This window comes from Xiphophorus maculatus, chromosome 17, assembly GCF_002775205.1.
Source record: "Xiphophorus maculatus strain JP 163 A chromosome 17, X_maculatus-5.0-male, whole genome shotgun sequence".
In the NCBI taxonomy this organism is placed as follows: domain Eukaryota; kingdom Metazoa; phylum Chordata; class Actinopteri; order Cyprinodontiformes; family Poeciliidae; genus Xiphophorus; species Xiphophorus maculatus.
The window spans coordinates 17,433,251-17,448,317 of NC_036459.1; the positions used below are offsets into that span (position 1 = coordinate 17,433,251).

General features: G+C 41.5%; 1 protein-coding gene across 3 annotated transcripts; it reads right to left on the reverse strand.

Moving 5' to 3' along the window:
* Positions 1-398: 398 nt before the first annotated feature.
* Positions 399-8,194, reverse strand: pfkfb3 (6-phosphofructo-2-kinase/fructose-2,6-biphosphatase 3). Of its 3 annotated transcripts, none has more exons than XM_023350587.1 (15): positions 7,896-8,193; positions 5,797-5,925; positions 5,568-5,664; positions 5,427-5,493; positions 5,267-5,341; positions 5,127-5,183; positions 4,848-4,972; positions 4,561-4,768; positions 4,330-4,476; positions 4,133-4,237; positions 3,909-4,038; positions 3,306-3,433; positions 3,028-3,216; positions 2,862-2,884; positions 399-1,344 (listed from the first exon to the last, which is right to left on the reverse strand). In XM_023350587.1, exons 1-15 carry the CDS (start codon positions 7,963-7,965, stop codon positions 1,338-1,340), a joined length of 1,557 nt encoding a protein of 518 aa, XP_023206355.1. In that variant the 5' UTR covers positions 7,966-8,193; the 3' UTR covers positions 399-1,337. The 3 variants fall into 3 exon arrangements, with proteins under 3 accessions (XP_023206355.1, XP_023206354.1, XP_005808089.1); XM_005808032.2 differs by lacking the exon at positions 399-1,344 and adding an exon at positions 2,374-2,505 and having other exon boundaries at positions 7,896-8,194; XM_023350586.1 differs by lacking the exon at positions 2,862-2,884 and having other exon boundaries at positions 7,896-8,192.
* Positions 8,195-15,067: the final 6,873 nt, after the last annotated feature.

The window sequence follows — 15,067 nt, forward strand, 5'->3', positions numbered from 1 at the left end:
TGCAACCACCTCCCTCCTCCAATTAGTTTTTTTTTTTAAATACAATTTGCACACAACTGTTTTTTGTCCCATTGAATGACTAATATTAAAAAAAAGGTGTTAAGATTAGTTCCTCTGTATTCAAGTCACAGTTGCTCTTAATTTCTTTGGTTACTTCTGAGTAAAATTATGAAATAATGCTACTGAAGCACAATTACATGTTAACTCAGTACATTTCCCACTTCCCCAGTTTCTATGAGACCAACTTCCTGACAGATATGCAGCTTGTAACTCACTGCATGATTCATCCGAGTGAGATAACAATTGGAAAACTGCCACAATGTCCGTCTGTTGCACAGTGAGTCCTTATACGGCGAGGAATTTCATTTAACAGAGGAATAAGGAAAATACACTCAACATTTTCGTCAAGTGAATTTATTGTTCCAGATGCAAAAGAAAAGAAAAAAAATCTGTACAACATAAACCCATGTGCACAAGAAACGTCTTGCTTCAGTCGTTCAAAAACGACATAAATATACAGAATATTACAAAAAGAAAATTCAAGTTTCTCAAGCAGACATGTTAACAAAATATTAACTGTGAAAATGATCAGCTTCTTTCCTCTCAGTCAAACATATTAGTACAAAAAAATGACCCACTGACCCCCACAACTCCAGTCACATCCCAGTCCAGTTTCTCCATATGTACAAACATTTACAGATATTATGAACAGCAGGCAGTGTAACAAAAATAGGGGCTTCATTTTGTGCATAGCAGTCAATGACACCAAAACAAAAATATTAAATAATTTTCCATAAACAATATGCAATGTGGTAATGAAACTACACAAAAGAAAATAAAAAAAATACTCAATACTAGACACAGTAGCGCATTGAAATGATATGCAGAGTTATTAGGTGAAATGTTCTCCCTCTCTGAGCAGTTGAGTCTGGAGAAACAAGAGAAGCTGCTTGGGGCTTGCAGAAAGCAAGCGCTACAGGCACTCTACGGCAAAACCAAAGAATAAAATGTTTTTTAAAAAGTCACCGCTGTGCAAAATGTTGCTTTGTTTGAAACATGTCAGCATACAGAGGACACATTGTTACCATGTCGTCAGGAAAAGGGTGGGGGATAATATTAAAAACTCCTGTTAGTGATTTTAGTCTTTGGTCTCTGAAATGAACCGATATCCAGACTGGTGAGCCAAAAAGAAACTCCATTTTTCCAAAATTCTCGTGAAAAATTCAAAAAAGAAATCCCATTTGAAGTGATAAAGATGTAGCGGATTGTGTGGCTGTGACTCGCCAACGCCGTCCACTAGCAGGGCAGCAGGATGTCATGGCAGACGGAGGAACTTCTCAGGTTCTGCAAGCAAACACACAACAAAGAAAAGCTTAGATTCTTCTCGGATAGCACCAGCCTGCAGGTATACACCGAGATACTGACTAGAGCTGTTCCAGCAAGCACAATGGCCTCAGGCCGGGCCTGAGAAAGTTCACGCAGTTACATCTGGTATTTTTAGAGGAAATGAGAGGTTAGCTAGCAGGTGTGTGAGCAGGTTCTCTATTGTAACCAATATCTTTAGAAAAGTTTAAAAAAAAACAACAAAAAAAAAAAAACACCCTTCAGCGTGGTTCACATTTTCCTAATGCGACGCCCAAACTAGCTCAAAGTGGTCAGCCGCACTCATGTCAAAGTTCAGTGGTGCTGCAGGTTGAGGTAACTTGATGGAAACCTTTTAGTAAAATCTGAATTCTATGTTTAAGACTTAATATTGCTGCTAAAGCAAATGGCTGCTGACTTAGCTAGCTAGCAGAATAACATGGCAGCAGCTACAGTACCATGAGTATTCACACCCCATCCAGTTTCACATTTTGCTATGCAATTAAAATGGATTTTATTTAAAACGGGAAGAATTAGAAGTATTGCCAAAGAAAAGAAAATAAACTCAAAAGTGTATAACTTTACTGCTACCTCCAAATAAAACTTTGTTAAATTATGTAAGGTGACCTTTACTGTCAAGAAAGGCACTTACAAATAAAATGCATCGTTATTGCAACCAACCACATTCACTCAGTATTTAAGTTTAATTTTGCAATTGGCCTATTATAAGAAATATAATAATATACTATAGAATGTAAAAACAATAGCAAAAATACAAACAAACAAACAAAAACAACAAAAAACTAAACTAGTTTTTAAATATTACAACCAAATATTTTTGAATTTCAGACTGTGCAGAAACTAAAGTGTGTACTAAGCTAGTCTTTATGAAAGACTGAAAAGAAAAAATTAAATAGGCAGAATATAAATTTGTCCTACAATTTTAAGAATTATTTTGTCTAAATTTCTCTGTTTAAAAACACACAAGATTCTGTTAAAAAAAAAAAAAAAAAAACGTAAAAAATAGAGGGGTGTGAATATTTTGACATGGGACTGCATGGAGCAGGTGCACAGATTTTGCAAAGTGTTTACCTTTGAAAGCTAAGATGGAAAACCACCTTTAGGTAGTGGAGGATGGTGCGTCTTTAAGGAGCAAAACACAGGCCAAAAATAAACCAGAGAGACAGACAGAGTCAGCATGACGCAGTTAAAATGGAAGTGGGGGGTAGAGGAAAAAAAACTGGCTGAGACAACGCTGAAGAATCACAAGAATGTGATGCTGGGAAGTCCGAGTTCCACATGAACAAATATGTACACTTCTCACTTCCAGAGCAGTAGATTACATCATTTCCCATGATTCAACTCCGAGTAGTACAGGAGTAAGAGGAAATGTAAATAAATACTTGTTAGGAAATCTACTTCCCTCATTGTATGAGTGTTATGGAAAATAAAAGGATGCAAAGCAAAAAAAAAAAAAAAGATTCTTGTCAAATACTTACAGGCAAACTTTGCCAAGCCAGTGCTGTGAGGAACAGAGGAACAGAGAAGGAGAGGAGGGAACAAACAAATGAGTGAGCAGACATGCAAAAGGCTGAGAGTGAGGAAGCAGACGCAGGAAGAAGCCCTACATGGTTCTGGACCATGAGGGCAGGTGGGCTGTAGTACCTGTCCGGCCAGAGCCAGGGGAATGTGAGCAGAGGTGCAGAGGGCCAGCGATGCTACGGAGCCGGGCAGCTCCTGGATGGGGGCCTCGTCCAGGTCCTCGATGCGAGGCTTCTTGATGTGGGACTCCGGGCTGGTCAGGGGGGTCACGCTGTTCCTCCTGATCAGGGTGCCGGGACCCCGCTTCACTTCCTGTGGGACGACAAAGACGAGCCGTCAGACTGAAGAACGCCTCGGCAGCAGAGGCCTTCAGCAGGCGGGCGGGTGGGGTGGCGGCTGACCTCGGGTCTGTCTCTGTGCGTGTTCACCGCCTCCACGTTCAGGGAGATGGACTCCACCTTACAGCCGTAGGCCACCGGGGTCAGCTTCAGGACTGTGTGGAGGGGACACTTCAGGTACGGCATCTCATCTGGAGTAACACGGAAAAGTTCACACTTTAGAAAATTCTAAATGGCAGAGATTGAGATTTTTAAAGATTCTACAGGGTGGTTTTCGTTTAAGCGTAAAATCAATCAATTGGACCACTGAAGTCAACTACGACAAACTAGAACAATTAGTTTCTGCAAAACACCATTTCCTGACACTTTAAACCCAGAGCCATACTAGCATTAGGTGGCGGTTCAAGGAACTAGAGGATGATTTACACAGGAAGTGGGGGTTTGAGGCAACGCCTGTGTTGACTCATTGGATGTAGTTTTATTGACCAAAACCAATTTGATGTTTGAATCTGTTCAGCTAGTAGAAGTCTGTTTCAGTCACTGTTCCTCTCCTGTCAGCTGTTAGCTTTAGCCTCTGGGAATCAACCAATGTGGATTTATACTAACTGAAAATACAAACGGAAGAATCTAATCCCCTCAAGTCCTCTAATGTGAATTAGTTCCTACCTGCACTCTTATCAAGGAAGTAGGCAAGCAGACATCGCATCACAGCCTGATGGCAGACCACCAGCACGTTCTCCTGCCTCTCCAGCTCCATGATGACCGGCTCCACCCGCTGCACCAGGTCCTGGTACGACTGGAATCAGGACAATTGACAGGTTGAAGCACTGATCTAAACTCCACAAACTGCTCCACCTGTGTATGACCATGATGGGGCATGATGGATGTACCTCTCCGGCTGGGTAGCGGTAGTAGTACTTGTCTTCATCTCTCAGTGCAAACTCTTCAGGGAATTTCTCCTTCACTTCATCATATGTCATTTCCTCACACAAACCCTAGAAGACAACAAAAGATGCCAATCAGATCGGGGAAGGAGAGTTAAAGTTGCTTCATGGGATACTACGGCATTCCTCTGGGCAACACTCACAGCGTCGATCTCGTTGAGCGCCTTCCATTGCTCGTAGGGGACCCCCAGGTGCTCGGCGGTCTGGATGCTGCGGCACAGCTGGCTGGTCCACACCTTCAGGTCCTTCAGCTGCTGCTCATCAACAAACCGAGCCAAGGCGGCTGAAAACTACAAACAACCAGTCGATTAGCATCTTGTTTCATCATTTAGCCTGGGTTTTTCCCTCTTCAATGACTTGGCGACTGGTTGTACCTGTCGGCCCCGCTGCGACAGGCCCGAGTCGCCTCCCAGTCTGCCCTCCAAGTTGTCTTTGCTCTCTCCGTGTCGACACAGGTAGATGGTGCGCGGCTGGACGTGGATGTTCATCAGATAGTAGACGATTTTGCTCTGAATGTGATCTTGGATGCGGTTGACGAGGAAACGGCGGCCCACGTCGATCACCTTGATGAAGGAGTGATCCCTGCAGGATGACAGGATGAGTGCTCTGCTCGAAAGGACGCAGTCGCCATGGAGAAAAGGCATCGAGAACCCCAGCCTACCTGTCGTACTGGTCCGGATCCAGAGGCTGGTAGCTGGTTCTGTAACATTCGATTCGTTTCTGGAAGTCCATCATGGCTTCGGTTTTGTTACAGTCCTTGTAGTCCGGACAGGAAACCTTGACTTCCTGTATGGGAAGGAAAACTGTTAGACGGCAAACCACATGCCTGATGCCAAAGGGGATGTGACCATTTATGTATTTTTATATCCATCAATTTATGTATTTTTATTACATCGAAGATGTGGACCTTCATCATGAAGTGTCCTGGTCTGAAACTCACCATTATGTTTGACGCAATAACACTGGGATCCTCACAGACAGACTCGATGAAGAAGATCTGGACAAAATGAAAAAGTGACCAGATTCAATGAACAGCTCTAGACTTGACACATTGTAGCATCTGCTACCAAGGCAACATACCTTAAACTCGTTCTCGGTGCCAAACTTTAGGATCAGATCCCGTCTATCTCTCGTTGTGTTCGTGGCGTCAAACACCTGAAGGAAACGCCAAGAAGGTCCAGTTATGGTTTGTTGGTTGGGTGTTTGTGGAGGTACAACATAAATAACCAAGCAAACTCACCGCCACTTGGCCTCCCTCATCCTTCAGGTAGGACTTGACATCTCTCAAAGCTGCTAAGGCACATTGCCTGAAGAGAAAATTCAAATGTTAGTCAAGCCAAATACCACAGGAACCAAGACTGTGAGCTGAGGGGAGACTTACTGCCTGATTTTCAGGGCAGACTCGTTATCAGGCTTGAAGAAGTCATAGGAACTGTAATTTTTGACAGCCTCCCTGCGGTACTCTCCAACGTTGAAGACTGCAGAGAAGCAAATATGAACACCATGTCCCCAAGAGAGAAACATGATTCTGTGCTGTCTGGTAAGCTAATTAAGGGGGCACCGCATCTCGCTGTGTAACAGAGAAGTTGCTGAGCACAAGCACTACCAACCTTTGGTGGGTATGCCGATCCAGTTGAGGTAGCGGGTCAGTTTCTTGGAAATGTACGTCTTTCCTCGAGCGGGCAATCCCACCATCACGATGACGGTTGGCGGGTTGGCGAAGTGTGGGGCTCCGGTGCCTGCAGGGAAAGAACGGGTCATGAAAAACGATCGCTTACTGAGCTAAAAGCTGCACTCAGCATGGCAGGCTGCTTTCTGCTTCAGACTTCTTGGAAGTGATTGACACTAGAAAAAACAGAAACTGAACCTGTTAGAATTCACCACCAAGATATGATCTTCATATTTCTTTACGTCCTATCAGCCAACACATGGCTGCTTGCTGCCAGAATTACCTTTTACTTCCACCTCACTGTGCATTTGACCTACTTCGGGATATGCACTGTCCGACTGAAGCCGCAATGGTTTGTTTTCATTTGTCTGAGGGGCTGATGAGTTCAAAGCTTTTTAAATTAAAAGAAATCCGGTCTTTTGGTGAGTTCGTTGTCGTCACAGCCACTAGGTTCATGAACACAGGCCATTAATTCCCTGGTAACCTCCTGAGAAAGCCAATTTACACTTCGTCATTGCGTCGCTTAATCTTGTTTCCACAACATCAGAGCTACGATGCCTAAACGGAAAAACGGATCAAGCTCTTAACTCCATTTGCGAACCAACTGATTCATCACACCCGCCTTATACGTTTACAATGGAGTTTTTTTTTTTTTTTTTTAAATCAAGGGCACGACAAATATTCCAGTTTGATATTCCAGATCTTCCTTGCCGTTTGACCTCTTTTATTTGGCTGTGTTCTAAAAGGTCCATTTTGACATTTTTGTTTTTTTATTTTTTCTTGGCAGCTGAATCAAATTTAGGTCAGCAGCTTTAAAAATTCAAAACCTTCACTTGTCAAATATCAACAACTAATAATAAAAAAAGGAATTCTTGACAGGATCATTTGTCATCTGTAATACTTGTTTTTGTTAGGAAAGACTCAATGTACTTCTGCCATTTTTACTGCAACCTAAAGCCTTTATTCTTAATCATTTTTGATTTAAAGAGATCCAGAAGTCATTTGTTTCCCCAATAAGTTTTTTTTCTTTACTTCTTCTTAACAAAATAATAATAAAAGATGACAATAAAACTGTATAAAAAGCCAAGTGCTCATGCAATTCAAGTAAGTTCACAAAAATCTGTGCACAGTCAATCTTCTTGGAAATAGTTTTTTGCATTTTATTTAATAAAAAGAAAGTCGTTTAGTAAACAAAATATTAGTTAAGAAAAATCTAAATACACATTTTTTTCCCCTAAGTGTATGAGAACCCTATACAATCCCGATTAAGAAATGGGAAAACCCATTTCTGGAATTTTATGAAGCGGGATTTACATGCAGCATGAATAGCTCTTATTTATAAGAACAAGGCAATAGCCTAAAAAAAACCTGCACATTTAAAGTATTTCAAAACAAAAGCATTTATTTAAACAAAGTAAAAACATTCATTGTTCCAATTTCAATCTAACACAGCTTGCTTTTTTGTTCATTAATTTACCTCCAAAGGGCTTCCTAGTATGTCAGAGCTGCAAAGACAATTCCAACATAAAAATTTATATTGTGTCTACAACGTATTTTCCTTCAATAAATATGTCTTCAATAAAAAGACATAGTTTACCAAATGTAACTCTTGTCATTCTGAAACGGTGGTGTTCGACATGAAAATACGGCAAAGTCACGTCGTCACGCATCATGTCCAGGAATCTGGGGCAGAAAGGGGGGGAGGTTTACCGTAGCCATGGTTACAGGAGTCTCGTTACGTCCCGGTTCAATAGGGGCATGGTGACGTAGAACATGTGCCGATAAAGACCACCAATCATTTGGTTCGAAATTTAAAAATGCCGGTGTCTGCGCAGCAGGTGCGCTGAAGGTATTACGGTAGGAGAATAGGTTGTAACGTGGAGACACAACTAATGCGGTAAAACGGAACCGACAAGAAGTCCGCCATTATGGTGAAAAAAAAAAAGGCAGGGTTTGGTACGGAGTTGAAATTATGTAGAGAAATGACAGAGGGGGAAAAAACAAACACATATTTGCGCGAGGAAGATAAACGAGTCTTACCTCTTCGCTTGTCATCCTTGGTGGGAACCCAAATCTTTTGGATCCTGTTCTGGGTGAGCTCTCTTGGCATTCCTTTAAGGGCTGGATAAAAAGCACACAGCTACGACGGAAGCGAGTCGCTTAAATCCCGAGCTTCGAATAAAAACGCTTAAAGAGAGCCGGATAGTATTCTGAGCCGGAGCTCCGTTCACCGTGTCCTCAGGGCGGGTTGTGCTGAGCTAATCTGCCGGTCTGCGGCTCACAGCCTCTATTTAACCACGCCTGGCCGGCCGGCCGGCGAAGCAACGTGACTCCTGTGACGAAAGCAGCCGTAAAACGCTCGCGCACAGACACACACGAGGAGTCTCCGGCCTGTGACACACACAAACGCATATAGGCCATCACAGCGCCACCCGGTGGCGAATTTATTTTCTTCATCTGCACTGTCTAAAAACGAAGGACGAATTGTTATATTTTGTTTAAACGTTTTTACAGGTTCAACCTGGCTGATAATTCCTCCTAAAGAGATTTTTTGCGTTACTTTCTTGCGTTTTATAAGAACAAACACTTTAATTATTATATAATTAGACTGTATCATATTTTATTCGGTTAAGTGTGTAGATAATGGATGGATTCATTTAGCTGTCTTTTTTTATTTCTTTTGAGTTTAAACATTTCAACACAACAAATGCGTTTTTGTCTCACGCGGTAAACAGTTTGAAATCAGTTTCCCCCCCACTTCGCACCTTTTACACTATTTCACAGATAACAGTTGATGACTTTTTTTAAAAAATTCATAATTTGACCAAATAAAAATATTTTTGCTTTTCTTTTTGACGCATTAGGTTTGACAATTAACAGTTGTTAAATAATTTGACTGGGAAAAAAAGTTCACAACATTCATTTTCATTTTTACGTTGTACATAAGTTGCGTTTATTTTATTTATTTATTTATTTATTTAACAATTAAAACGTTATTATTAGTGCAGGAATTGCCCGCCTTCACAGGAAACCCCCTTTTTCACGTTTCTGTTTTATTGTCAGACCTTTGGTAGACGTGCAGAGCCGCACGTCGACCCGTCGCGCTTCCACTGGGCTGGCCTGCGTGACTCAGGTTGGGCATAATTACACATACAACAATCGGCTGCGAGTTTAACTCTGCATTTGGATGAAATGTGCTTTAATTGGAGAGATCGCTACATTTAAAAGTTAGGATTAATGCTAGGGTTTCTCAACATAAAAAAAAACAACATTAGACTTTGAAAATAATAAATGACGAGTCATGAGTCAGAAATTGATTTATGATCTGTTGCTTAAAATAGTTTTTAAGCTCTAGCAGGTCTGAAATGGTCTGTGCTTTGTACCAATCCTGTCAGGATGGGTTTTTTTCTTGCATGCATCCCCCCTCAGCATCCAGGCAGGGATTCAGCTGCAAATGAGAAAAGGTCAAATAAGGTGACGTGCTGCGTGCCGCTGCACTGGTCCGCAATGGAGACGCTCTCATGCAGCGGCTCTGAATGCATTCAGTCTCCGCTTTATTGGTTTTTTTTATTGTGACTTTACTTTATGCATATATTTTTTTTCTTTCTCTTTTATAAAACGAGGTTGTTCTTGCATGAAAGAAGTGCGGCACAAGAATAACACGCATTAAAGTTGTCAAAAACTATACATTGTTGTTTTGATGCTTCATAGTATCTAATATTGTCATGCCAAAAAATAAATAAAAAACCACACGAATAAATACGTAATGTTTTTATGAACAAAATAAGTGTCTATTGAACTCCACCCTCTCTGGACAATGTGTGTACTTTATAATCCAGTTCATGCGGTCAGTCTGCACGTGTCAGTTTTTAAACTACAAGTTATCAAATACAGTCAAAAGTATGTAAAAGCCCTTTTTTAATATTTCAAATATAAATTTCAAATCACTGAAATATTTTGTTATAAATAGTCAGCTGTCTTTTTTTTATTTTTTATGTTTAATGCATTTTTCCTGCCAACAGCCATCACTATCCACCATGTCTCTGAAGAATTTGAGTTACAACCAGATTTCATTTCCCTTTGGGATAAATAAAGTATTATTATTTTTTCTTTATTTGAATTTAAATAAGCACATTATGTGCATTTTTTTTAAAAGTCATCCTACTCCGTTGCATATCCCTCGGATTGTGTGTACGATATTTCTACACCAGCACCCACAGAGTGTCTTATGTTATAATCTTGTACAATATCTTATTACAGCTACTGTTCATATTGTTACTCTTGTCATAAGTCAGAAATGTATGCCTTTCTGTAGTTTGTCAATCTTTAAAAGTTTACCAAATTTCCACCGTTGCCTTAACCTGGACTTTGAACTCTCTTGGACTCCTGTCTAAAAACTGAGTCATGATGTTAGCCACATTCATTTCCTGTCCACTCTGTGGGCAGATGACACTCTGTTTCCCTTCGACCGTCTGAACAAAGAGGAAGCTGGGCGCCTCGGAGAAAGTCAGTGCTGCACAGACTGAGTAAGTCAGGCATGTGAAACGAAAATGCAAAACACTGTTCTGAAGTGGACGAGATATTAAATCTGTTGAGTGGATAATTACCATAAACAGAAATTGGAGAAATGCATGTTATCGTCCAGAACCGAAAGATCCACAACTCGTGCATTACCAGAAGTAATACTAACTTATCATTAATTTATTTCGAGGCATCTTTTGGTAGGCAGCGTCTCATATAGGTAAAAGTTTTTTGTATAGCTATTGTTTATAGTGAAAAGTCTTTATTTCTTAATATAAACAGGTAAAAAACATTGAACTTCTGATGTCCCCTTGCAGACTGAATTTGCCTCAGACCGCCTGCCGCATGTGGTTCATGCAGTTTACCACAAAGCCCTGTTGATATTTCAAACCAACCTAGGATCAAATCTGATTCACTTTGCCATCAACCAGGTCAGAGTTATGGCAAAATGTTCATATTAGATTCTAAAATTGAAATTCTACAGTCAAATATATTAGGGGTTCCGTATTTGTGGATTTTCCGCTGTAATGTATTTGCTGCACTAGAAGTAGCAGCTTCTTCTTCATTTACAATCCGGCGTGAAAATAGACTTTTTTTTATGTATCTTTATTTATAGAATTTTAATTTAATGATGTATCAATTCAGGCAGTAGGGGCCAATCAAATCACTTCTTTCAGGTGCTGTTCACTCTGCGCTGATAATCTGGCACACTTGTGTGGTTTATGCTAGTGGTGCTGTTTCAGTTTCAGAGGACATGAAAAGATTTTTCTTTTAAAGATTTTGGAAACTGAATTTTCCGTTATTTTCTCTCTTCACAATTGCGTGGTGCGCTGTCATATAAAACCCGAATAAAACGCAGATAGTTTGTAGCTACATCATTACAAAACATGAAAAAGACGCAGACGCTTTAGCAATCCGCTAGAAATTCGGAGAGCTTTCCTGCACCTTCTGAGTCATAAATAAATCAATGCAAGATGAAGAGGGCAGGCATTTATAGAGTCTACCATGGGGGGCTGCTTGAGAAGGAGAAAGTTTACCCCAATAAAACAGATCCTTCCTGTTGTAGCAGCCTCTGATCTCCTTAAAACCTGGGCGCTAGCACACAGGAGGAAGTGACAGTGATGGAGGCTACCTCAAGGGGATAAACTGCTTGTCTTTAAACAAGTTTTCACAAAATTAGCTGCTAACTCATGTGGGGCTGCAGTAGAGAGGAAGTAATTAAAGTTTTAGACAGGAAAACACTTGATTAAGGTTTTGGTCTGTGATGGATTTTACTTTGATTGATGTCTTCCATGTGGACTTTGAAGCATTTCTGGACAACCTTTCTACTTTTATTTGTTCTATTAAGTTTTGATTTCACCTATTTAGGGCCAAGGGATTGCCCTAAATGGCAATCCCTTGGCATTTAGGGATTGCCAAGTGTTGTTACAGGATGTGTCTGAACTGTGATCGGGAGACTTCTGTTACGGTTCTGTTATGTTGCTTTTGGGATCTTCTGTCTGAGGAATGACCCAGTTTGACCTACGTTCTGGCAGATGTCTTCAGATTTGACAGTTTTATATTGCAGTTTGTAGCTTAAACACTCTGCCAAATCTGCCTAGGAGCTCCAGTAGCGTGCTGAAAAGATGGTATGGTTGCTATTACTTCAATGTCAATAAAAGACCAGTTGATCATTATTATCCCCCATACCGACAGCAGCGAGCCTGCCGTCCGATCAGCATCTGTGGGCCCTCCAACCACCATCAGCAGGTAAGGCGGGGGAAGTGCCTTGCCCAAGAACTGAGATGGATGAAGTGGGGGTGCAAACTGGCAACCCACCGGTTACAGGATTAATTGCTACCTCCTTAGCCGGTGCTGCCCCTGTTGTTTAAACTTGTTTTTACAATTTATACAATAAGTAAAGGATTATGGACACACTGTGTCCAGTTTCACTAAATCCCATGCAAACCATAAATCATGGCAGTGGCAAAGTCATGTTTTGCTCTTGTAGGAACCCTTGCTTCAACAAAATAAGTTCACATTTATTTAAAAAAAAGAATGAGTTCAAGTCAAAGCCCACAAAAAGAACAATCCATTAATGAGATGTTCCAGCAAGCAGATTCCCAAGACCCATGAACAGGTATTACAAAAAGAAGCAAATACGCCTTCTGCTCAACGAGATATGCCGACTAATTCCATTGCCATCCTTCTAGCAAAGTGTAAGTCATATTTGCCAGTATGTAGGTCAGGTCCCATTTTCTAGAATTCTTTCTTGCAGGCGTATGTAGACGGTAAACTCTGCAACATAAAGAGACCTGGAGGTCTGCAGACTACATCACTGGCTGATCGGAAGGTAAGAAGATCTTCAAGTTAACCAACATGGTTAAAAAGTCAGAACTTTTTACAGTTCAAGTGTCTGTTAGAAAAGCAAATGTTGGAGTTCCTCTGTTGGAATCTGAAACATAGTGATTAAAGATCCTAGGATTATTGACCTTAGTGTCTAAATGGGCCAGGACAACTCACCAAGAAGACCAAGGGGGAGAAAAGAAGCCGACAATTTCTCAGCAGAAGACCTGAAATCAGTTCGGAACGATCTGCAAAATGTCAGCAGATAAAGGAGCCCATCCTCCACCTTCAGCAGGATCCTCATCTAGCATAACAGCTTCTGCTGCAGGTCTGGAAAGGCAGCCGTTCACACCTTCCAACAACTTGTCCACACCTCACTCTGAGACAAACGCTCCCTATTCACCAACCGTCCTTCTTTTCTTAGACCCCCTGCCTGCACTAGAGGAAGACATCAACAGTCTCTTTCAGCATCGGAAGACTGTTTCCCCCTCATGCCTGAGTACCTTTGTTGACACACTGACCCCTATCTTTATTCAGATCTTCAACAAGTGACCTCTTTCTTCAAGAATTCCATCATCATCATCCTGGTCCCCAAGAAACACATTTCCCCGGGTTTAAGTACTCACTGGTATGTAGTCCTCACTTCTATCATAAAGTGCTTCAAGAGACTCAACTGGAGAATTTGAAGGATATCGGATGGCCCCTGCAGTTTGCTTCGTGTGCAAACATGTTGGCAGATGATGCAGTCAACTTGGGACTACACTTCATCCTCCTCCACCTCCACCACCCAGGGATGTGCACCAAGAGCCCGTTTGTGGACTTCAGCTTGGTCTGCAACACCATCAGCCCAGACATCCTCCACCAGAAGCTCAACCAGTTCATGGTGCCATTAGATCACCAGCTTCCTGATCTACCAGCAGTACAAGATGAGGGTGGGAATAATCTTCTGACAAGAATCATCAGCACTGGCTTCCCACAGGAGTGTCTGTGCTGCCCTGGGGGGTATTCTCTTCCCACTTCTCTAAACAAAACAGCTGCTCGTCAATGGACTAATCTGTGAGATGAAGACGACACTGTTGTCATTGGTCTCAACCAAGACAGAGATAAATTTGCATATGAACAGGAAGTGGGTCAACTGGTCCAGAACCACCTGTTACTTAACCTGCTCATGACAGTGGAGATAATGGTGGACTTTGAGAGAACTCACTCTCTCCTGTTGCCATCCTCAATAACAAAGTGTCTACTGGGAATCACTCCAGGTTCCCAGGAACCACCCTTTCTTGGGATCTCTCATGCTTCACACATACAATTCAGAAGAAGGTCTTAACTCATACATAACAATGTTTTTAGTCTGTTCTGTGTTTGTCCAATCACTGTGTGGTTTGACTCATCCACAAAACAGGACCAGTCCAAACTGTAATGAACTAGATCATCAGGATCGACTTTCCCTCCATCCCTGACTTGTACAAGTCTAGAGTCGGGAAAAGGGCAGCGAACATCTCTGCTGAACCCACACATCCTGGACACAAACTGTGTCCAGGACTTTTACCTTTAGATTGGTTCTATGGAGTGCCATTTGCAACAACCAGCTCCCACAGAAAACAGTTTCTTCCCCGAGGCTGAACACTTTACAGAGTACCAAGATCGTTAGGGTGGATATTTGCACTAATTCAACCTTATCTTCCTCTTCTATAAAAACACTGTACAGCTGCATATTTTGAATAAAATGTCCACAAACTTGATAGAGTTGATTCTGATTTCAGCCTACACAGTGCTGTCAGAAAGGTTTTATTGACGAGAACTTATAATCCCACAAGTCTGGTAGTAATCAAGTATGGATGTTGCTCGTGAACTGCAACATATTAAAAAGCTTTAATCTCAGTTCATGATTTAACAAGGTCAGGGGGGATTGCTTTCACCCAAGGCTGATTTAGACAGCCCCCACCCCATTTTAAAAAGCACCATCACAAACATGTGACACAGCAAAAATAGAAGAAATCAGAAAGGGTACTGTACCCTTTTGTGTTAATATGCAATCATTTCCTTGTCACCCATATTTCCTTGACCTTTGAACCATGCCATATAAACAAAAAGATGAAATCCTTTAAATGGGTCCTCCTTCACATTTCTGTTTCATCATCCAAACCTCTGGGACATCTTCTCTGGCTCACTTACATAAGCTCTGAACGAGGCTGAGGCTGCGTTCACTGTCCTAGTCCCCCTCCTATAATCTAGCGAGGCTAAGTTAGGACTCCTGGACCCCAGAGGGACGCTAAAAACACAGAAAAGGAGTATTATGTCAGAAACTAGGCCTCCGTGGCGCTTACAGGATGAAAACACTGAGAAAGAAATCCACACCCAAAAGA

Coding starts and splice junctions, on each gene's coding strand:
- pfkfb3 (XM_005808032.2), bottom strand. CDS start 7,965: ATGCCAAGAGAGCTCACCCAGAACAGGATCCAAAAGATTTGGGTTCCC. Junction 5,342..5,426: donor ATGAGGGAGGCCAAGTGGCG/GTGAGTTTGCTT, acceptor CGTTTCCTTCAG/GTGTTTGACGCCACGAACAC. Junction 5,184..5,266: donor GCACCGAGAACGAGTTTAAG/GTATGTTGCCTT, acceptor CATTTTGTCCAG/ATCTTCTTCATCGAGTCTGT.